The sequence below is a fragment of the Pseudonaja textilis genome, chromosome 9 (assembly GCF_049901715.1).
Source record: "Pseudonaja textilis isolate UNSWEBS1 chromosome 9, rPseTex1.2, whole genome shotgun sequence".
In the NCBI taxonomy this organism is placed as follows: domain Eukaryota; kingdom Metazoa; phylum Chordata; class Lepidosauria; order Squamata; family Elapidae; genus Pseudonaja; species Pseudonaja textilis.
The window spans coordinates 23,517,866-23,541,576 of record NC_141998.1 but is presented as its reverse complement, the minus strand read 5'-3'; the positions used below and the strand labels follow the sequence as shown (position 1 = coordinate 23,541,576).

General features: G+C 42.1%; 1 protein-coding gene and 1 long non-coding RNA gene across 4 annotated transcripts in view; one reads left to right on the top strand and one right to left on the bottom strand.

Annotated features, from left to right (window-relative positions):
* LOC148125063 (uncharacterized) overlaps window positions 1–23,711 on the bottom strand; it is a 558,115-nt gene that overhangs the window by 207,238 nt on the left and 327,166 nt on the right. The gene's annotated exons all lie outside the window — the stretch shown is intronic.
* SC5D (sterol-C5-desaturase) lies at window positions 155–9,112 on the top strand. 3 transcript variants are annotated; one of them, XM_087939157.1, is made up of 6 exons: window positions 155–199; window positions 1,650–1,766; window positions 1,912–2,129; window positions 2,770–2,902; window positions 4,354–4,454; window positions 5,728–9,112. In XM_087939157.1, the coding sequence occupies exons 3-6, from the start codon at window positions 1,920–1,922 to the stop codon at window positions 6,154–6,156; spliced, it is 873 nt and encodes a 290-aa protein (XP_087795283.1). In that variant the 5' UTR covers window positions 155–199; window positions 1,650–1,766; window positions 1,912–1,919; the 3' UTR covers window positions 6,157–9,112. The 3 variants fall into 3 exon arrangements, with proteins under 3 accessions (XP_087795283.1, XP_026565006.2, XP_026565009.2); XM_026709221.2 differs by having other exon boundaries at window positions 155–231; XM_026709224.2 differs by having other exon boundaries at window positions 155–259.

Sequence of the window (23,711 nt, the reverse complement as noted above, 5' to 3'; positions counted from 1 at the left end):
GTCCAATCCGCGGCCGGCCGATCCAAACCGGCCGTCGCGCGACTCTCGACCGCCAGGTGGCTCGTGAGGCGCGCAGCCAATCCCTGCGTCGTTGGCTGCCGAAACTCCGCCTCTCCCGCCCGGTGATTGGCGCAGGGGCCTCCCCTTTATCACCAGAGTTCAGGTGCTCTTTCGAGGGTCGAGCGTGGACGATATTCGGGTAGCTGCGGCTGGCGGAGCGGCGGGATCCAGGTGGGGAGAAGCGCGGAGGAGCGTCCCGGTAGGATGCGTATATGTGTGGCGGGGTGAGGACTCGCGCTGTGGCCGCCCACCTTCCTTACCTTGAGGCCCTTCAGGCGCCTGGACTTCATTTCCCAGAATCCCCCAGCCTGGGCGGCGATGGCTGAGGCTATAGGGAAAGGAGGAAGGAAGGAGGAATAGAGTATGAGGAAGGAAGGAAGGAAGAGTGATGGAGGGAGAGAGGAAGGAAGAGTATGAGACAGACTTGGAAGGGACCTTGGAGTCCAACCCCTTGGTCAAGCAAGAAACCCTATCCCATTTCAGACGAGTTGTTGTCTAATCTCTTCTTTAAAAACTTCCAGGATTGGAAGCACCCACAATTTCTAGAGGAACTTCTAGAGACCTTCAAAGGTGCCCTTCTCCTCTTCTCCCCCACCCCCTAGGCCAGGATTATTTTAAACTCTTAATATTTCCCAGTGGGCTCCTTTCCAGCAGGGCTTATTATCTTTTTAAACAAAGCTAAACCCTGGGCAACTTCCAGAGGTTCAAGGTTCCCTCTCAGTGTTTTCCAGCCTAGTTTTAAATAAATATTTACTGATAAATTTGAAATAAATATCTTCTGGTAAAGTTTACTTTACTTTAGACAGATTTTCCCAATGTTGAGAGGCAGGTATGCTGGTTACCTGGGGGCGGGGATTCAGATGAAGAAGCTGGTTGATGATAGAATAGAATAATAACTTTATTGGTCACTTTGAATGTACACTAATCGGCATACATTAAAATGATACTTTGTTGCATTTCAGCTCTCAAAGGGTCACTGCCTCCAATGTACACTACAGAAGCATGACTGCATGGTTATGCATATACCCACATACATTATATGACACGGAAGAAACAACACAGTCTTAGATCGGATGTATACATGTACATGGGGAGAAGAACAAATCTTGCGAATTTACCGGGTGGATGGCATAGGGAACAAAGTGATTACAGAACTGGGTAGCCCTGCTAGAAATAGATGTATCAATATAATTAGAAATAGATGAAGAGCGATCCAGGGCTTAAGGAGGTGCAAGTTAACTTTCTTTTAACTTTCCAGCTTTAAGACAGATGGACTTCAATTCCCAGAACTCCCCTGCTGACCAAGAAATTCTGGGAGTTGAAATCCACACATCTTAAAAGTCACCATGTTAGTGGTGACTTAGATGTATTGTTGTTGAGGAGCAAGTCCCTTTCTTCCATCCTTAAAGCATGGAGAAGCGGGATAAAGATCTACTGATAGGAGACCCAGGCCATCCTGTTTCTCTCTCACGCCTTGCACTGCTCAGTTCCTTTACATTAAAGCTTTCTTGTCAACCGTACAAATGAGATTGGAAAACTACAGTCAAAACTTGGCATTCCTGGAATTTCCTGATGCACTTTACTTTTAGAGATTTGGACCACGCCCAAGTGACTTGGAACTGAGGAGGTCTGAAAACAAGTGATTGATGTCCCTTTCTGAACGCAACTAATAAAGAGAAGTGCATTCTCAAGAGTTATTTATACAGGTAAACTTCTTCATATGGCCCCTTTGAAAATTAATTGCCCACTTCTGTTAGTTTAATTGCCCACTTCTGTTAGATTATTGAACTATAACCTTTTGTATTTTTCTATGTTTGACATAACATTCTTTCCTTCCTGGCACTCTTGCAGGTGCAGCAATGGATCTTGTCCTGGATTATGCAGACAGTTCTATTTTCACACCGTATGTTTATCCAGCAACCTGGCCAGAAGACAATATTTTCCGGCAGATTATCAGTCTCTTTGTTATAACAAACCTGGGGGCATTTGTCCTATATTTTCTGTTTGCCATTCTCAGCTACTATCTGCTTTTTGACCACAAGTTAAAGAAGCACCCCCAGTTTTTAGAGGTGAGTGGGGTACAGCAACATGGCAAAGCTGTTGTTTCCTTTAACGTCATTCCATTACTCACAAGAGGTCCTATCTAAAGAAGAACCAGAACTCTATCTTGTTGTGAATTGTGTCGTGCTTAATCGTCGTCTTAAATTTGTGAATGAAAATGTTAGTGCCATAAAGCAGAATGAACATCTCATGAAAGGGGGAAGCGGGGGCATTTTTCTGCTTGCCGTATCTATATGGTATTTTTGGAGGCTGGGCACATGTCATCTTCCCTTGATTTAGTCACCCTCGTTTTTTTATCAAGGAGTTCTTTTAGCTGGAATTTGACTGCTTCCCCGCTCCCATTTTGGTGTATTGGAGAGGATGATGCATTCGTGCAAGGCCTAGAATTGTAAAGTAATGTTACATGGTGAACAATAAAGCAGAATTCTGCTGCAGGTTCATTCTCTGCTTTAGGGAAGCCCTTTTTCTCAGACGTTTAGTGGGGAGTGTGAGTTCTATATCAGGGCTTTCCAATCTTGGCAACTTTGGTCTTCAACTCCTGGTATTCTCCAACCAGACGAGTGGAAGTCTACAAGCCTTAAAAAGTTCCAAGGTTAGGACTGGGTGGTTTTAAAGGCCTTTTGACCCATCGTCTGTTTTTGTGTTCAGAATCAAGTGCAACGAGAGATAAAGCACACCGTCTCATCTTTGCCTTTGATCAGCATCCCCACTGTGGCCATTTTCTTTGCCGAGGTCAGAGGCTACAGCAAACTCTACAGCAACATTGAGGATTCTCCCTATGGTAAGCACCCCTGTTTGGCACTCCCTCCAGAACTGACCTCTGTGCTGCTATTTTTCTCTGCCCCTTTTTATCTCCTTGCTTCAAACGCTCTACATTCCGCCAGAGACTTTGCAATCCCGAAATATATCTTGGCCCCCTAAAGTAAAATGGTTTAGAAGTGGACTTATACGGTTCAATTTAACTGCTACTTTTTGAAGTGCGTTGGTTTAGGGAAAGATGTTTTAAATTATGTCTGCTACTATATGGTAACTTTTAGGATTGGGTATTGAAAGCTTTGGAATGTAAAATACTAAATAGCGTGGAAGAAAATCTGTAATTACGATTTAACCATAAGCACAGTGTTATTAAATTTGTTAGTAGCCTGCCCATCAGTAATTTACTGAATTATGTGCATTTGTCTGTGAATTATCTGTCTAGTCCGTTAATCGGAGTCAAAAGGAAGTGATGGTTGAAGCAGACCTGTGAAGTTTGCATCATTAATTAGAGAACTCTGGCAGCGATCCTTTAACCGATCAGGCAATTCAACATCCCACATATCTGTGCAAATTTTTAATGCCTTTGAATGGAAAAGCGTTACCATTCAAGCTGTTGCCTGCTTAGCTGACAGCTGCATGTGCTTTTCAAATGTGTTGTAGGCATCTGATTTCTCTTAAGACTCCTGAGAAACACAGAATAGCACAGCTCTGCTCTCTCTTTTCACAGGAGGAAGAGGATGTCTGGCAGCCCCCTTTCCAATTAACAGATTAGCAGATTATATTCAAAGGCATCAGCTTTTGTGAGCTGCAGCTCAACTTCCTCAGAGCATGAAAAGGACAACTGACAAAAGCTGGTGCCTTTGAATCAAATAGATTAGACAGAAAATTCCTGATTTATTATTTTTTTTTACCCCTGTTAGACCAACTTGGTTCACCACCTACAGTATCTACAGTAGTATTTCTCAAACTGGAAAACTTTAAGACACGTGGACTTCAACTCCCAGAAATCTATGCCGGCTGGGGATTTCTGGAAGTTGAAATCTACATGTTTTAAAGTTGCCCAGTTTGAGAAACATTAATGTACAAGAAAAGGAAGTAGCCTTAAGGAAACCTCCTTTTTTTCAGTACTCCACCATTGCCTCTTTATTGCCGAAATTTGTCCCAAAATAGTTCCCAGAATAGAAGGACGGCAATGCAAATTCTGACACTGATCTAGCTTGTTTTCCTCCTGTTAAAAAGGATCGGGATTGAAAGGAAGAAGAAATATGTTAACAAGTTTAGGCTGGGTCCATCGATCTGAAAAAATCTCCCATTCCTCCCTGGGTTGTTCTTTAATTGTCCTGTTCTTGGATTTGGTAGATGCCTAAAATAGATAACAAACATCAACATTGTCAGTAGACTTGACAAATGTCTTTTCTCATGAGTTGAACCGACTGGAATCCCGCCAGTCCCTAATTTTCTCCCCTCCTTATCTAGGATGGTTTGGCGTGGTCTTCAGCATGTTTTCATTTCTCTTCTTCACTGATATGTGTATTTACTGGATCCATCGGATTCTCCACCACAAGCTCTTATATAAGGTGAGGTTTATAACTTCCTGGCAAGATCATTTTGGGAGGAAGAGGGCGTCACCTGGAATGTGCATAACTGAAGCAGTATGCTGATCGATATCAGCAAGAGCAAGCAGGAGAGCACTCGTGTTTGGATGAATGTTCCTAGCTTGGCTGGTGACAACATTCCAGGGTTTTAGAGCAATGTTTCTCAGCTATGGCAACTTCCATGCTTGAACCCACTGAGAAACGCAGGTTTAGCAGATTGAGATCAGTCCTCTAGTCTTTGAGCCGGTCGGTGGTGGGACATTTTGTTCCCCGATGTGGTTTATTCCACAGTACTGAACTTAGTTCTGTCCTTATAAGAGATGGCGGGGTAACGTTGGTGAAATTCACAATAGGCCTCGTGTTGTGGCCTGGTGGCCGCCAGCCCCTTCAACAGCTAAATCAAAGGAGGAGGAGGCAGTGGCGGCGTGAGGGTCAGGGTTGGCAACAAGGCAACCTGAGGGCTCCAAGGGGAAGAGGGAATGGAACTGACGGGGAGCCTAGGCCATCCGTCAGCTCTCAGATGGAGAGTCAACAGCCCCCAGGTCTGGAGGTGGCTGATGAGGAAGAGGAGGAATAACTGGGTCCAGTGCCTGACATGCGGATGCGCAGAAATCAGAGGAGAGCAGTGGAAATCTATGGGCTGGTCCTTGGGAATGAAGAGCCACCACTGCTAGTGAGGCCCCACCCTAGATCTGGGGATAAAAGGCAGAGGGCGGAGATTAATAGATATGGCAGACAACTATTTGTCTTCTGGTCGGACTTGGTAGCCGGCATTTTTGCCAGGGCTGCCAGCACTCCTAAGAAAGGCATCTTTTGAGTTCACTTCAGAGAGTTTGTCTGGTTTGGGGAACTGGGTCAGAACACATCGCAAATCAGTTGAGGATTGTCCAAAACAGATAGTCCTGGGTTTACCATTTGTTCAGCGATGGTTCGAAGTTGGCACTGAAAAAAGTGACTTACAACTGGTCCTCATGCTTAGGACTATCCCAGCATTCCCCAACGGATGTAATCAAAATTCAGGTGGTTGGAAACTGGCCTGTCCTTCTGAGGGTTACAGTAACTGTGGCAAAAACGATGGTAAAATCAGGCACGGCTCCCTTAACAACCATCTTGTTCAGCAGTGGAAATTCTAGCTGTGGTCATAAGTTGAGGATCCCCTGCAGGCTATTTTTGTCCCTGGTGGAGACCTCAGCCAAAGGAAGTGAAAACGTCATGATCGTTCTCTAACGATCTGATTCTTTTCTCTCTTCCATAGCATTTCCACAAGCCTCATCACATGTGGAAGATCACAACTCCGTTTGCCAGCCATGCTTTTCACCCCCTGGATGGTTTCCTTCAGAGTATCCCTTATCATATCTACCCATTCCTTTTTCCTCTTCACAAAGTGACCTATTTGGGCCTCTATGTCTTCGTCAACATCTGGTCGATCTCCATTCACGATGGAAACTATCGCGTTCCCCATCTGCTGAAACCCATCATCAACGGATCTGCCCATCACACGGACCACCACTTGTACTTTGAATACAATTACGGCCAATACTTCACCCTCTGGGATAGAATTGGGGGCTCCTACAAAAACCCCTCTTCTTTTGAAGGCCAGGGCCCCCACGCGTATTTGAGAAAGCTGGCAAATGGCCACGAGGATAAGGAACTACCAGGAGGCCATGGAGCGAAAAATAAATAGCAATATCCCTCCCAACTGAAGGATGAGGAACCTCTATGCCTTATGAACTGCATAACCGGAAGTCAATCCCTTCTCCATCCATTAGCTTTCAAAATGGAAATATTTGGCACCCAACATTCCAGGGTGAGAAGACAGAATATGTGGGTTCACAGCAGAGCAGTCTCTTGGATGTTGAGCAGGAGAAAGCATCCATGAATTTCCCTGTTGCCGTTAGAACGAATTAGGAAGCGGTCAGTGCTGCTCTGAAGTCCATCCTCAGCAGATGTTCAAAGGCAGCTTTCAGCAACACCTTGTACGTTGTTGCTGTGCAGTCAGTTATGAATGCCTGCTGTTCCACCAGTATATTAACAAGTGTTTGGGTTTGGTGTGAAGGAATGGATTCCTTAATTGTTTCCATTGTGTAATTACCCTCCTAAAATGCATATTGCAGCGCACTTTAGTCTTAACAGGCAAATTGGTTGGGGGAATTTCTGAAGTCCTTAGAATAACAGAGTTGGAAGGGACCTTGGAGATCATCTAGTCCAACCCCCTGTTTAGGCAGGAAACCCTATACCACCTCAGACAAATGGTTATCCAGGACACCTTCACATCAATTACAAAATGATGTGATGTATATCGAAGTATCAACATCCAGACTATGCCAAATTGCAACAGAACATGCAAAGTGCAGTCAAGGTTTAGACCAGGTTTTCTCAACCTTGTCAAATTTAAGACATGTGGATTTTAACTCCCAGAATTGCCCGGCCAGCGTACTGTTGACAAGATTGAGAAATAGTGGTCTAGATTATCAAGGTTTCCTTGAACACAGGTTGAATGATCTCTAAGATAAGAAGAGCTGTCATGCCAAGCATGATAAATAAAATAAAAGATGTTATCTGAAGCAAGGCAGGAATAAAACACAGGAATCTAGCTTATTACTCTTTCAAAGTCCCTGTTTTACAAAGGAATCTCTTGTGTTTATGTGTGTTTCTAATTCATTTTGTAACCAGCAAATTTCAAACTTCTATGGTGAAGTGTTTGGCAACAGGAAAAGGTTTTAATTTTAATCAGACCAGGGGCATCCAACTTGCAAGCTCTAAGACCTGTGGACTTCAACTCCCAGAATCCCCCTTGCCGGCTGCCAAGGTTGGACACCTCTGCTTGTAGACTAAGATTACCTTTGTGGAGGTAGATACCTTTTGGAATCTTTCGTTATTTTACAACGTTATTTTAGAGATGCACTTTATATGTGTTATTGCTTTCCTCACAAGGTTCCATCTGCCATTAAAAATATCAGTTGGATGCACTAAATAGCCCTGCTGGCTAGTCATTATGGGAGATGGAGTCCAGATGGGAGAAGGGTATTATAAATCGTTGCTTTGGTTTTTCTGCTCTTTAGCATGTATTACTTCAAACACTGAAATTATTTCCTCCAACAAATAAGAGTAAATATTATTGCTTTGATAAAAATAAATGCAAATAATTCAGGAGATAATGTGAAAAAAATGTTCTGATAGGATTTTTTTTACTGTATGTAGGATATCCTATCATTTCTTAACCCCCCCCCCCAAAAAAAATTAGACAGTCTGTGGAAATTGTCTTCTCTTTAATAATGTTTTTAAAAGATTGAAAGTTATGAAGTGTAGTTATTGAGTGCCCCAAATCAGTGTTTGTAAATTTTAAAAAGTGGAAATGGTATATCTATATATGTGTATATTGTATGGTAGATTTATATAGTTTATTGGTTCTGATGTTTTCTGGTGATGAAATCATTAAAATAATTTCTCTGTGGATAGTTTTTAATAAAACGGGCAGTTTGGTGTAGTGCATGAGTGTGCAACCTTGGCAATTTAAGATTTGAATTCCAGAATTCCCCAGTCAGCATGGCTGGCTGGAGAATTCTGGGAGTTGAAGTCCACAGGTCTTAAAATTGCCATGTTTTGGATACCCTAGTGAAGTGGTTACGGCATTCAACTAGAGACTGAGAGTTCTAGTCCTGCCTTTGGCACAAAGCCACTGGATAGACAAGTTTCTAAAGAATGGAAGGGGAAAAAACATTAATAACCATATAAGCGGCATCTCAGCCACATCCACTGTAACAAATTCCACCCTCCTGAGTTTGCTTGTCAAGTCAAATTCTTTTCTTTGTTGTGGTCATATTGCAGCTGCCTGCCTTCGGGATATAATTCCATTTTTCTGCCTAGTCTGTGAGGCTAAGGTTTCCTTTGGCATTCCCATCCAAGTGACAAGCCTGATCCTGCTTAGCTTCTACAGCCAGAGCAAATCAACTCAATGCGGTCACTTAGGAGGTCTCCAGATCAGCATTTCTCAGCTTTTAAGTCGTGTGGACTTCCTCTCCCAGAATTCCTTGTGCTGATTTGGGAATTCTGGGAGTTGAAGTGCACACATCTTAAAAGTTGTTGAGGTAGAGAAATGCTGATCTGGGACCTTGTACCTCTCATTAACGAGTGTGCATAATGTTCTGTAAGGAATTTTTAAAATGTACACATTTAACAAAAAAAAATGAAAAATTTATTGAACTCTATTGGCACATACTGTATGTAAAAATTTTAAATTGAGATCGTAAATGGATTCACAATTTGAAAATCATAACAATTTGAGTTTGGAGTTTAATTTTGGAGTAGTTGGATGATGAATAAACTAATCACATGGCCTATTTAGGGAATTAAAGCCAAATAAATCATAATCATTTTATGTTTATGAAACCAGAAGGTAATGCCTCATTATGTACAAAACTCTTTTAATTCTGCAGAATTTCCACAGGACTATTTTAGAATAAATCAATGTTTATTTTGGAAGAGATACTAAGCCCTCGTGTGTCTACTTTGATTTCAGGCTGATCTTGGGATGAATCTGGTCACTGGGGTTTAAAACCCCTGATTAATGGCTTCATACCTTGTGTGATTCAAGATAGATTTATGCAAGTTGTAAGGATTTGATGACAGGCACAAATTTTTTTTAAAAAAAGATAGACTTCCTTTGCTTGAATTTATAAGCTATAAAGTTGTAGGAGAGAGTTGCCTTCACTTAATAGTGTAAAGTAAAAAAAAAAAAGAACATATAAGAATAACTCCTTGTAAAGAAGAAGTGATATATGGTGTGATAACTGAGATGCTGGTTAAATGCTGGGCTGGCTTCTCCATTCTCAGCCATGGAAAGTTACTGGGTGACTGGATTTTCCTTCTCTTTTTTAACCCAACCTACCTCAGAGGTTTTTTTCTTTTCTTTGCAAGGGCAGGAAGTATGGAAGGTGGAAGAAGGTGATGAGTTGAAGGAAAGACAGTAAATAAATCCAACCACTAAAAATAAATAGAATAAAAATATTTTTAAAAAGAGATCAAAGAAGTGGGAGAGAGAGACACACACACAGAGAGAGAAACATTATTATTCTACCACTGAAGAGCAGAGGAATTTGCCTGAGTTTTAAAATACCCTCTGGGCTTTCAGGGAAGATTACACACCACAAGAAGAAAATCCTCATTTCTTGTCTCTAAAATAGGAGAGCAATTATGTCTTGTTTCACTAAAAAAAATGCTTTGGTCTTCCACAGCAACTGGTGTCAGATCTGGGTGAAATGGCACAAGCTTCTGTGCTTTCTGCTCCTTTAAAACTAGACTCCATTGGAAGTGGTTGGTACCCTACCAAAGAAGGCACCCCACCTTCCAGTTTTAATTTGTTGTAATTTTAATCCATTTTATAGTTATAATAGTTGTTATATGTTGTTCTCTCTTGATGTAAGGCCATTCAGAGTGACCTGAACCCAAAGATGGGCGAGAAAGAAAGAGGGACAGACAGGCAGAACAAACGAACGAATGCATGAATGAATTACAATGTGAAGTTAGGTAGCTTTTGGTTCCAGCCTTGCCACTGAATTTAACATACAGGTAGTCCTCCACTTAACAACCACAATTGGGAGAGAATTTCCTTTGCTAAACTAAGTAGAGGTTAAGTAAGCTGTGCCTGATTTTATGACCTTTTTTGATGCAGTTGTTAAGCAAATCATTAACAGTTTTTAAAGGAATCATATGATCGTTTAGCAAATCTGGCCTTTCCCCGTTGACTTTGCTTTTTGGAACCTGGCTAGGAAGGTCACAAATGGTGATCAGATGACCCCGGGATGCTACAACCATTATACATGCCGGTTGGCAAGTGTCTGTGAATTTTGATATGTGACTCTGATGGTCATAAGGGTGAGGACCAGTCATAAGTCCCTTTTTTCACTGCCATTGTGACTTCAAATGGTTACTAAATAAATAATTGTAAGTCAAGGATTACCTGTGCTTGAGTCAGGCCATAATAAATTTTTGCATAAATTTTGCATGGATATTTTTGCGTAACTCCAGCTAATGCAACTATGCATTTTGGAGACCCTGTTTCTTAATTATACAGCCAAAAACTATCCTGTGCTGGAGAACCCATGTTTTGGGATCATCCCTCTAAGCTTCTCTGTGTGGTTTAAGAAATAAGCACTAAGTCTGCTGTGGTTTAATTAATTTTTCCTTTGCCAATCCCAATAAGAAATCCCGACATTTAAAAAAACATTGACCCAACACAAGCTCTGTGTTTGCATTTGAGCTCTAAATCTAAGTTGAAGGGGTAAAGTCATGTGGGTTTTTACAGCTTGTTCCCTGTCTCTGTTTCAAAATAAATTCATGGTGCAAGTTATGCCCAGAGTATCAAGATGTGGTTTTAGATTTTTATCATCTTCAGTGGGTGAATAAACTACAGTGCATGCAACTATGACATGGGATCATTACCAATTTTGGATTGCTTTAAAGCAAGGGTAGAGAAAATAGACAATCAGTGGCTGCTAATTCTGATCTTAATTAGGGTTTTTTAAATGTATATTTGTTTTATACATTTTTCTTTTACATACATAAGTGCTTTGTGAACAGTGTATTGTCTAGGTCAGTTGCTTACACATAGTAATATTTATCCAACTTCTAATCTCTACCTCTATTATCAAGCCATTGATAGAACAAGTTCCATGTTAAAAAATATTCCGTATCTTTAATCCTTTATCTTTAATGCCAACCTATCCATTTCTGCACAAGCTAGTTGTTTTTTTTTAATTACACACTCTTCTGTGGGTATTTCCTCATTTTTCCAGCGCTGTGCAAATACAGTTCTTGCTGCTGTCAGGACATGCAATATTAAGTATATATTCCCTTTATCATACTTTTCTGGAACTACACCTAACAAAAATATTTTTGGCTTATATGTATTTTTTCTAACCAGGTATGCGTTTTTTTTGCCTTTGTTCACATCCGCCACATGTGAAAAAATATGCCCAGCGTCTGATTGCATATCCAACATTTGGTGGACATGTTAATAAGTTTTGAGGTACTTTAAGGCCCAGTTGAAGCAACAGTTGAAGAGGCTGAATACACTTCTTGACTGCCCTGGTTGTACACCGTGTCATCAAACTTGACCCTAGATAACCAATGTCCTTATCTGCACATCACTCTCCTTCTACTCGAAGCACAATTTATCCCCAAGACATCACGGTATTGTATCTTACTCCTACTCAAAATAGTGAGTCCTTGACTGACTTGTCCTACTATTTTTCAATGTAAGTAATTCTCGACTTCCTCTAGCTCATTTAGTAAGTGTTCAAAGTTCCAACTACAGTGGAAAAGTGACTTATCATTGTTTTTCATGCTTACAGCCATTGGCGCATCCCCATATTCACAACATCAAAATTTAGACACTTGGCAATGGACTCGTATTTATGACAGTTGCAGCATCCCGGCTCATCAGCATCTGATGAGCAAAGTCATTGGAGAAGCCACTTAATAACCATGTTACTAACTTAACAACTGCAGTGATTCACTGAACAAGATGGCAAGCCAGGCCGTAAAATGAGGCAAATTTCACTTCACAGCTGTCTCGCTTGCAACAGAAGTGGTCATCAGTCAAGGATTAACTGCACTGAGTAGGAGTAAGGTTTAATAATGCAGATTATATCATTGGTCATCAGTCAAGGATTAACTGCATTGAGTTAGGAATAAGATATAATAAGGCGGATCCTTTTCAGGCCAGCTTTTCAATCTTCCCTCCCACAAAGCAGCGAGAAGATGGGAGTCAAGGAATGTCTTGTTATGAAACTGAGCTGAAATTTTAAACATCTGACCACATGGTGGAGCCTTTGCAACAGACCAGAATTTTTTCGGTGGAAAAATAAAAAACACATCATGGGAGGAGCCTGTTTTTCCCAGGTCCTCCCCTCTGCCCAAAGGAAACATTAGTGAAGGGCTTCCTATTTTTAATATTTACAAAATTGCCAATTAAATGCAATTCAGCTGTATTTTTTTATTTTCTTCGTTAAAAAGGGAGACCTTTAAAGGACCCAAAACTGGACACCATACAGGAGAGTTTGGTTTTTTTAAAGCTTTTTTGTAATATAAAACACAAATGAAAATACAAATCAGAAGGGAAAAAAGAGAAAAGTAAGGTAAACGTTTTTTTAAACCCCAGTGACTTTCATCTCTTTTTGATACAGTAGTATACAAATTATACTAAAATGTACAAAATAATGTATACGGAGCAGTATACAAAGTATACAAAATATAGGAAGGAGAGAAGCAACCTAGAATTAAGGAGAAACTTCCTAACAGAACAATGAACTAATGGAACAGCTTGCCTTCAGAGGGTTGGACTAGAGGACCTCCAAGGTCCCTTCCAGTTCTATTCTGATTGAAGTAGAGTCACAGCACCAACTTTTTGCTTTGCGTTTCTGATAGATACAAGCCATTTCTACCACAACAAAATTAATATAATCCTCAGAATCTAAGACCAAATTTTCATTATTATTTGTTTCTGTTTCAAGCATAAAGTCCAGAAGTGCAGGCGACCGTTTGAGATTGCTTGCTGTCTTACTATTCCCCTCATCTTCCCAGCCTAAACTTTCAGCCATTGTGATGTTCTCTGGTGGTTTTCAAACCAGGTTACCCAGCAGGCCCCATCCTGGTCAACCTCAGTCAGATGCTGCCTCTTCTTGGGAATCTCATAGTAGCGTAGATCTAATTGCTTCCTGTGACTTAAGTTTCACCTGGGCAATGTTAACCCCGCTCCAACCTTTGTTTCAAACCGAGTTCCTGGTCTGGAAATAGTTCCCCAAATAAGAGCAGGCAGTTCTTGAGTTACAAAACTGAAGAGAAGTTTTGAGCCTCTGTGGGCTTTATAGGAGGAGGAGAAACATCTGGCTATGGCTTCAAATGACATTTTGGAACTTGTAAAATTTGGTTTGTTGCGTTGGTCAAATCGCTACTTGTCGGGAAGCGCTTTATAGAAAGCGGTTTCTGACAAGCAGAAAGTTGTAGAAAGTTAGCACCCACCCCTCTCCTAGGAGAATGAAATATTTTGAGAAATATTTTAAAAGGCAGAATATTATATTTCCCTAAAGGAGAAACTTGCTCTTGGAAAGCACCTGTCTTAATAACCCCTGCAGGACTGAGGCAGTGTATCTACAAGACAATTAGACATTCAGCCTCGGGGTGATGGGATTAGCTCTAACTCAAGATCCAAACTAGGGCAAGGCCATTAAGACACAATAGGAATTTGCCACAGAACACAAGCTTCTTCATTGCATCATCCCCCTCCAAACCTGGGAGCTCAAGACAACCTCAGCTATGACCCCTGCGTAGTTCCATGGGAGTCTAACAGCAATCAATAGAACGCATGCTCTTGCCACAGGAACAGGAAGCTCAAGTTCAAAGCCTAGAGAAGGTATAAATAACCCTCATTCTCTGCTCCATGTGGTCAGCTGCCCAGAACCCATGTGCTTGGTGGTTCTGCTTCACCATCTTTTCAATCAGCCTCCAATGTTTCCAATATCTTTCTCCCCACTTGGAACTGAACCGAATGGATAGTTCTTCCAACAATTCTTTAAAACACCTGAATTGTGCCAGGCCCGCAAGTGCCCCTTTTTCTTTGGTTCACACCAGAAATAGGCGTCATTTAATTGCAGCCTCGCAAGTGAGCAACCATAGGAATTGAACAGACAAATGACTGCGGAACTGACTTAAACCCATCTGTGCAAATAACAAGCGTTTCGTGTTACGGTTTTATTTGGTTCTGCTTCCATTTGTCACTAAATTAGCCTGAAAAATCTTTAATTGGCCCACGCTGGCTGGCAAAATGTAGTTCTGAACATAGATTTCATAAGCATTTGTTGGTGTGAGTCTACTAAATATTTAACTCCATGCTTAACAATTGTTTTGTTGTTAAAATGTGTGTCTCCCTCTCCAATTAATTGAATGGAGCAATAGTTAAACCCTGTCAAATATGTCATTAAATCCAAGCAGTCCTCAATTTATTTGTTTAGTGACCGTTGTTAAGTTTCAATGGCACTGAAAAGAGCGACTGATGACCAGTCCTCACACTTACGATGGTCACGGCACCCCCATGGACACGTGATCAAAATTCAGGCGCTTGGCATGTATTTAGGATGGTCACAGTGTCCTGAGTTCATGAGGTCACCACTCATGACATTCCCAGCCAGCTTCTCACGAAGTCAGTCAGGGAAGCTGAACTCATTTAGCGCCTGCATGATTCATTTAACAACCGTGGCAAAAAAAATCATAAAACCCATGATGACTCACTTAACTTCCTTGCTTAGCAATGGAAATTTTAGTCCTAGTTTTCCTTGTCAGTCAAGGACTACCAGTAAAATTGATTTCATTCCCAGTTTGGGGTCGTTGATTTTTTTTCCCCTCCTCAATTCATGGGCTCTTGGTTGGAGAATATTTTTTTCTGAAGTTATCCTTGCAATATATAATTTTATGTACTATACTTAGATCGGACTGAAGGCTGTGTAGTTCTAGCTTTCTAGGTCTAGAATTTCAAGTCTGGTAGGTAACATAAGGTCTTCTGCAACGAGTAGAGGAGTGGAGAACTCTTCTTGTGAAATATTTCTGGACTTTCTCAACTATGTTAATATCAGATACATAATGTGGGTTCCAGACTGATGAGCTGTCATCAAGTATTGGTCTAGCAAATGTTTTGTATGCTCTAGTTAGTAGTAGATATTACCAGAGAAAAAGCTACGTAGGATTAGGTTAACAACTCTTAACTCCTTTTTGGCTGTGTTGTTACAGTGGGCTCTAGCACTTAGATCATTATAGATGAGTACTCCAAGGTCCTTGAAAGAGCATGGATCATCAACAAGGTCTTGACTATTCAGCTTGTATTTTATTTTCCGATTTTTTTTGCCAATATGTAAGACAGAGCATTCATTTGTTCAGATTTGAAGTTGCCATTTGTTTGACCATTCTGATACATAGTCAAGGTCTTTTTGAAGAGTAGCAGTATTGTCTGTGGTTTTGCTTACAGAATGAAACAACATGGAAATATCTTCCCTCCCTCCTTCTCTTTTCTTTCTTTTTCTTTACTTTTTTGGGTGCATGACTTTTTAAGCAGCCTTTCCCTGTGACCGTAACTCCTAATAACAAAACGGCGGTAGGTATTTATCACGTCTCTCAGCCTATCATTTTCTCTATTTCCAAAAAGTACATTGTTTGAAGAGGCTGCATTGCAGTAAAATGGTGATTTGCTGCCTAGGAGACTGTCTGAAGAATCGGCAGCCATTTATTTATCCTGCCCGGCCGATGACCTTGTGTCTTTATGGACACACTCAGTTTTTGTTGAAATGCGGATGGTCTCCAGCACGTGTAATATGAACTCCGATAGCTGTTTGCAGATTAATTTGGGATCAATGCCGGAGGTCAGAGGCCAAACAAGAATAAGTAATTGACATGAAGAGAATAAACAATGGCCCTTCCTTGGGCTATTTATGGATGGCCTGGTCTCTTTTTTCTTCATTTATGGATCAGTAAGAACGGTCAAGGATGTGTGGAAAGCCCAGCATTTGGCTGCGGCTTGTAATTCAACAAGAATTAGGTACAGTCCTTTTATATTTAGAAGAATGGAATGGAGTGGAATAAAATATAGAATAGAGTAGAGTAGAGTAGAGTAGAATAGAGTAGAATAGAGTAGAATAGAATGGAATGGAGTGGAGTGGAGAGTGGAGTGGAGTGGAGTGGAGAGTGGAGTGGAGTGGAGTGGAGTGGAGTGGAGTAGAGTAGAATAACAGCTGGAAGGGACCATGGAGGTCTTCTAGTCCAACCCCTTGCTTAGGCAGGAAACCCTATACCACTTCAGACAAATGGTTGTCCAACATCTTAAAAACTTCCAGTGTTGGAGCATTCACAACTTCTGGAGGAAGTTGTTCCCCTGATTAATTATTTTCACTGTCAGGAAATTTCTCCTTAGTTCTAGATTGCTTCTCTCCTTGATTACTTTCCATCCATTACTTCTTGTCCTGCCCTCAGGTGCTTTGGAGAATAGCTTGACTCCCTCTTCTTTGTGGAAGCCCCTGAGATACTGGAAGACTGCTACCATGTCACTCCTAGTCCTTCTTTTCATTAAACTAGACATACCCAATTCCAGCCTCCAGTCCCCTAATCATCTTTGTTGCTCTTCTCTGCACTCTTTCAAGAGTCTCAGCATTTTTTAAATAATGCGGTGACCAAAACTGGATGCAGTATTCCAAGCGTGGCCTTACCAAGGCATTATAAAATGGTATGAACACTTCACACTTTTTAAGGCAACAGTCAAAGAATGGTGCCAGCTTCTACAAAGCAGCTGCTACAAAACTAGAGTCTCCCTTAATTTTTGCTGTGAATGGCAAAAAGAAAAGAAATAGCAAATGAGTCATAAAACGGGGCGAAGCATCCTTAACAAACTTAGCAACAGAAAATGTTGGGCTTAATTGTGGTTATAAGTTGAGGCCTACCTAGTGTTGTGGCCTGTTGGTCGCCAACTCCTCCAACAGCCGAATTAGAGGCAGCGTGTGAGTCAGGGTCAGCATCAGTGCAACCTGGGAGCTCCGAGGGGGAACAGGTAATGGAGCTGTCAGAGAGAGAGAGAGACAGAGGCAGAGCCTGGGCTGTCCATCAGCCCTCAGATGGAGAGTCAACAGCCCCCAGGTCTGGAGGTGGCTGATGAGGACGAGGAAGAACAGATGAGTCCAGTGCCTGACACGCGGATGCACAGAAGGCAGAGGAGAGGAGAGCAATGGAACTCTATGGGCCGGTCCTTGGGACGGAAGGGCCACCACTGCTAATGAAGCCCCACCCTAACTCTGGGGATAAAAGGCAGGGAATGGAGGTGAATAGATGTGCCAGACAACTATTCATCTCCTGGCCAGACAGATTTGTTAGCCTGCAGTGAGAGAGAAACAGTTTTTGCTCAGCTGCCGGCACTCCTAATTAAAGGAATCTGAGTTAAATTCAGAAGGTTTGTTGTGTTTGGGGAGTTGGGTCAGAACACCTGTGTTATTCAAGCACAGACCTGTGCCGGATCGCTCTGTGCTCTATACCAAGGTTAGAATTTTTCCTGCTCAGACATTTTTGACTTAAGTATCCTCCTCCAGCTCAGAGGACAAAGAAGCAAAGGTGGGAACATAGCTTGCAGCCACATGCGGCCTCTGGTATGCCTTTCATCCATCTGGGAAATGGCACAAGCCTGAGCGTGCAGACAAATGACTCAAGGAAGTCACCTTGATAAGACGCTCAAGGAATCCTTAATTCTTCCCAGTCCTATTCCTGGAAGAAAGTGAGGATTTATGTTTACTTTTTTTTTGTCCTGGCATTGGGGATGAAAATTGGCAGTTTTGTGTTGATATAGCTTGACCACAAAAATTGAGAAAAAATAAACCAAAGAACATTTTTTTTTTTATTATAAGCATTCTTTCTCTCTCCAAATCTATCTATCTGTCTGTCTGTCATCTATCTTGGCTGTCAGAAAGGATACTGATTTAACCAGAATTCTCTGGCCTGGTGTTCGATGCTGAATTTTTCAGAGCGTTCTATCTGAAAATAGTCGAGAAACAGGAAGCTGAGTAATTTTGCATCCATTCTTCTGTAGCATGAAAAAACATGTTTTTTTTCCAGTCCACTCAATATGGTCTACTGAGCTGAATGCTACCTGGTATATCTCAAAATCTTTCCCTATTGCCTGTGTTTACTCACTAGAGGATTTTAAGAAGAGATTGCACGGCTATTTGTCTGAAACGGTATAAGATCTCCTGTCTGGAATGAAATGCAGAGGGTTAGACTAGAAGACCTCCAAGGACCTCCAACATTGTAATGCTTCTGCAAAATAATTAGCTGTGATAAGCACAAGCCTTACCAAACTGTGCGAGACTTGCCAAAAGATAACAGACAAGAAATAAATTGCAAAATAAGAATCTTCAAATACAAACTCGGAATACTGGAATGTCCAGCTGTGAAACTAACCTCTGCAGAAGGCAAAGACGTTTTGAAAAACGTCTTTGCCTTCTGCAGAGAAGGTTCGTTTCACAGCTGGCTTTTATCTTCTTGAAGACGGCCATTACCTTGCAGCCTTACTCCTGAGTCGCCCATGCTGCTGCAGCTGCTCTTTCCTGCAAGCAGCCCTGGGTGCTCGTGCACTTGGCACAGGCTCCTCGGGAACCTCCTCATCGCTGCTGCCAGCCCCACAATCTCTGAAGGAAGCAGTCCACTCCCTATTGGTCCTGGCCCCTCATCTGAGTTCTCGCTCTCCTCAGCTGTCCACACCTGCTGCCGGCTAACCACGGCATGGAGAATTGCCAAAGTTGATACCCATACTGTAAAGAATGACAATGCAGAGCACTTTACTGGACAGTTTCATTTTTTAAAAAAATTGCATTTCTGTTTTTTTTTATCCTTCGGTGGAACGGGTAGCTCACTGTAGCTCACAAGGCCAGGTGTCCATGGAAACATCTGTGGCTGAATCATGTCGGAGATTCAGAGCACACGTCTTGCTTCTAATCACAAGGCCAATTTGCTCTTGTGCTGAGCTCCATCCGCTCACTGAGAAACTAGCCAGGAACGGAGTGAAGAGGAGGGAGAGAGAAGTCACAGGAAAACAAGACAGCAGGAGCACATCCTTCCATGCTCCCCTCAAAGTCTTTGTAGCAGGAGACTGAGCTGAACCGATTCTGTAACTCGAGAGCCTTCAGGGAGCCCACGCTATTGGCTGTTTGCATTTGGGAGGCCCTGGGTACATGCTGGAATCGTGCAACAACTGGCAGATGCCTTTAATTATTAAATGTGTTTGCGTTTGGGGAGAGAAGAGGGCGGAAGGGTGAAGGATGGTGGGATTTATACTCCTTGCAGACAGCTAGTCATTTGCATCCTTTTCAATCCTTCCATTCCCCCTCCATCCTGTCAGAGCTGAAGAAGCTTCTTGGATGAGAAGCAAAAAGGTCTTCAAAAGTAACAACCAGAAAGTCCAGTTGCCTCCTGAAAAAAGCACCTTTGGGACTACCATGACCTGGATGATGAAGAATCTCTACAGACTTTTTAGCTAATACAATTTGGGATGAACCCGCTGTGGGGCTAGCAAGGGATTTCCAGAGGAAAAATTGCAGACTGCAGGAACCGGGAGCAGCACTCAACTGACCCCGAGGACACAGATGTCAACCTCCAAGTGGCCTCAATGACTCTCTAAAAAGGATGCAAATGACCAGCTGCCTGCAAGGAGTATAAATCCTTCCGTTTCCCACCATCCAGCCAGAGCTGAAGATGCTTTTTGGATGAGAAGCGAAATGTCCTCAAAAGAAAAAACCAGAAAGTCCAGTTGCCTCCTGAAAAAGTCCCTTTGGGACAACCATGACCTGAAGGATTGAGCATCTCCATAGACTTTTAACAGTCATATTTCCCTGTGTTTTTAAAATCCAGATGAAACATTAATATATATTGCAAGTCCATGTATGATACTCCGTACGCTAAATAAATAAAGATGCCCAACCCACAGAAAGGTGACTCCAGATGGCTTACAAACATTTAAAAGATTCATAATAGTTTAAAAAAACTCTACCCCACCCTCCATGGCCGCAACCCCACAATTAAATCAGCCACTGGAACACTTTCATTTTGATTCGCAATCCCCACAAATGAGTGTGACATCTGTTTTTTTTTTTTTTACAATCATTGCATTCACTTAATGGCCGCACAAAAATTGTCATAATGTTAGGTCTGGTCATGGTGACACATAACACAATTTAATTGATGTAATTGCGGGCCTCAATTGCAGTCATAACTCAAGGATCACCTATATTAGTGTGTGCTTAGTGTGTTCTGATCCTTCTCCCAAGTAACAGAATAGAGCGGAGTGGAATGGAATGGAATAGAATAATAAGTAGAATAGAATGGGATAGAATAACAGAGTTGGAAGAGACCTTGGAGGTCTTCTAGTCCAACCCCTGCTTAGGCAGGAAACCCTACACCACTTCAGACAAATGGTTATCCAATCTCTTTTTAAAATCTTCCAGTGTTGGAGCATTTACAACTTCTGGAGGCAAGTTGTTCCACTGGTTAATTGTTCTGTCAGGAAATTTCTCCTTAGTTCTAAGTTGCTTCTCTCCTTGATGAGTTTCCACCCGTTGCTTCTTTTTCCTGCCTTCTGGTGCTTTGGAGAATAGCTTGACTCCCTCTTCTTTGTGGCAGCCCCTGAGATATTGAAACCCTGCTATCGTGTCACCCCAGTCCTTCTTTTCATTAGACAATTCCAGCAACTGTTCTTCATTTGTTTTAGACTCCAGTCCCCTAATCATCTTTTCACGTACCAGTATTGATCATCATCTATTTAATTTTCAGTAAAAACAATTTAGTGTTTCTTCAACCATCAACAAACCATTTTCCTTGAAAGGGAAATCCACAAGGAAGTCAAAATGGCAGCCACAATCACACAATTGCATATATTTTTTTTTAAAAAGCTTCAGTCTCCTAGTTTTGGCCACAATCTTTCCTTTTTTGCTCCTTTCCCTGCAGATGCACTAAATTAAAAAAAAAAACTTTAACGATACTAATTAAAATTTGATCTCATTTTTTTTAAAAAAAGCTTGCTTTGACTTGGCTCTGGGAACCCTCAATTAAGCATCCGATGACTAAAAGAACAGCATCTGGTTTGGCTGTGATTAACCTGTGGGCCGTGGACAGAAGGGCTGCATTAAAGGTGAATCATGAAAACACTCTAGAACAAGAAAAAAAATCAGTCCATCACTAGGACGGCTGGGTGGATATCGCCGAGAAATGGATGAAAGGGCAACTGCGACAAGAAAGGGAAGAAGAGAAGGAAGGGCTAGAGAAAGGAAAACAACACTGAGAAAGGTAGAGATGGAAGACAGGCGGGAAAATGACAGATTTGGGACAGTCGTGAGGATCAATCTGCAGCTGGAGGCTGTTTCCATCAGCCAAGGACTTCTACCAAACAGAACATCCTGCATTGGGGAGAAATAAACCCATTGGAAATTTTTTTTAAAGATTGCCTTTTTTTTTTTTTTCCATCCAGAGCTGCAACGATGGAAGAATTGGCCAGGTCAATCGAAAAGCCTTTTCACTTGATGAAAAAGCCAGCCCTGGTTAATCAGAGGATGGATTTAACCCCCCTGGCAATTCACAATTATTTTAATAAAAGCTTTTTAAAAAAATATAAGGGTTATTGGGGCCAAAGGACGAAATGTCTCCCGTGCAGCTGATTTAAAAACATTAATACAATAGAATAGAATAGATATTGGAACGAAAAATAGAATAGAATAGAATATAGAAAAAAAAAAAAGAAAGAAAAAAAGAAAGAAGGAGGGAGGGAGGAAAGAATGAAAGAAGAAAGAAAAAGGAGGGAGGGAGGAAAGAATGGAAGAAAAGAAAGAAAAAAGAAAGAAGGGAGGGAGGAAAGAATGAAAGAAGAAAGAAAGAATGAAAGAAGAAAGAAATATCTTTAACAATGTCTATGGGGATTCTCAGTCATCTAGGCCAGGGATCCCCAACCACCGGTCCCCGACCGGTACTGGTCCGTGGATCATTTTTTACCAAGCCGCAAAGCTTGGGCACCGCCATCTTGTTTCAACAGCGCTTCCGGGTTTTCGGTTACTTCCAGGTTTTCAGTTGGAAAGCAGCGTTTGGGTGCTCGCGCCTTAATTTCGTCAGCGGGGGGCAGCTTTGAACGAAGAGCCGTCCTGATGGCAGTGGAGTCTCGCGTTACTCAGGTACCGGTCCGTGGAAGAATAAATAATCATGAAACCGGTCCGTGGTTCAAAAAAGTTTGGGGGCCACTGATCTAGGCCACAGTTGTCCCAAAGGTGCTTTTTCACCTGGACTTTCTTTCTTTCTTTCTTTCTTTTGAAGATGTTTTGCTTCTCATCCAAGAAGTTTCTTCGACTCTGTTAAAAAGTATCTTTGAACACATTATGGACCCTAACCTGGGTTTTACCCAGAATTCTCCATCCAGGCATCCCATTCAGTTCCCGCCTCCTGCAGGGATGAATACAATCTGTGAAGAGGAATCTCCCAGCCTGCATATCATTATTTCAGTATTTTTCTCCTCCCCTCTGCCTTTCATTGCAATTTTAAGGCTCTGCATTTCAACTGGGGGATGGAACCGTTTGCAGCTTGTCTGGAGAGAGAATTAGCAGCTGTTGGAGAAGGAAGGACAAGGCTGACCCAGCCAAGGTTGGAGCAGCACAGCCGACCGCATAGCCGGGAGAGACTTCCATGGAGATGTTTATAATTATTGTAAGCCAGGGGCTCTGACCTCTTGGCTCCGTAAAAGTGCTCTGGCACATCCCAAACTCTTGTGCTGCAGTGAGACTCCGAAACCTGCCTAGATGCCTCCTGGTGTCCTTCAGAACCTGCTTGAGCAGAACTGATGGAGTTAGTTTAACGGCACCAGGAGGTACAATACCATCTCCCTTCTCAAGCTCTGGGTAACACAGCATTTTCCGACTGTGCCAAGACTACAATTTTTTTCCCCCGCTTGCCTTAGCAGTGGCCTAGTAATGGCCTCTCCTTCTGCCTCCGGGGCCCAAACCGAACCCAAACTCCTAAAATAGGCTCTGCACCTTTTGAAAAGAAAGCCTGAACACAGCTCTCAACCAGAATGGAGAAATGGAGCTTCATCCCTGGAAAAAAAAGACACCCCTATTTTATTTGGTTGTTTCTTTGTTTGGCTGTCTGTTTGTTTGTTTATATCCCACCTTTATTATTTTTACAAACAACTCAAGACAGGGACCTACCCAACAGACCTTCCTCCCCCACAACTACACCCCTGTGAGGTGGTTGAGCTGAGAGAGAATGAATGGCCCAAAGTCACCCACCAGCTTTTGTGCTTAAGGCAAGGACTATAACTCACAGTCACCTGGTGATTGGCCCAGTCACCCAGTTTGGCTTTCATGCCTAAGACGGGACTAGAACTCACCGTCTCCTGGTGATTGGCCCAAAGTCACCCAGTTGGCTTTCATGCCTACAATGGGACTAGAACTCACCGTCTCCTGGTGATTGGCCCAAAGTCACCCAGTTGGCTTTCATGCCTAAGACAGGACTAGAATTCACTGTCTCCTGCTTTCTAGCAAGGTGCCTTAACCACTGCAACCAACTCACCTTGAAGATCCTAACCAAAACCCTAATATCACATCTGCAGCTTCCCACAGTCTCCCACATCTGTTTGAGGATGGGATCCGATTTATGCAAAGGTGCCTTTAAAAAAAAAGTTTG

Excerpts from the sequence above, each read along its gene's own strand:
- SC5D (XM_087939157.1), top strand. The coding sequence starts at position 1,920 with ATGGATCTTGTCCTGGATTATGCAGACAGTTCTATTTTCACACCGTAT. Across the intron at positions 2,130-2,769 it reads AGCACCCCCAGTTTTTAGAG|AATCAAGTGCAACGAGAGAT; the intron begins GTGAGTGGGGTA and ends TTTTGTGTTCAG. Across the intron at positions 4,455-5,727 it reads ACCACAAGCTCTTATATAAG|CATTTCCACAAGCCTCATCA; the intron begins GTGAGGTTTATA and ends TCTCTTCCATAG.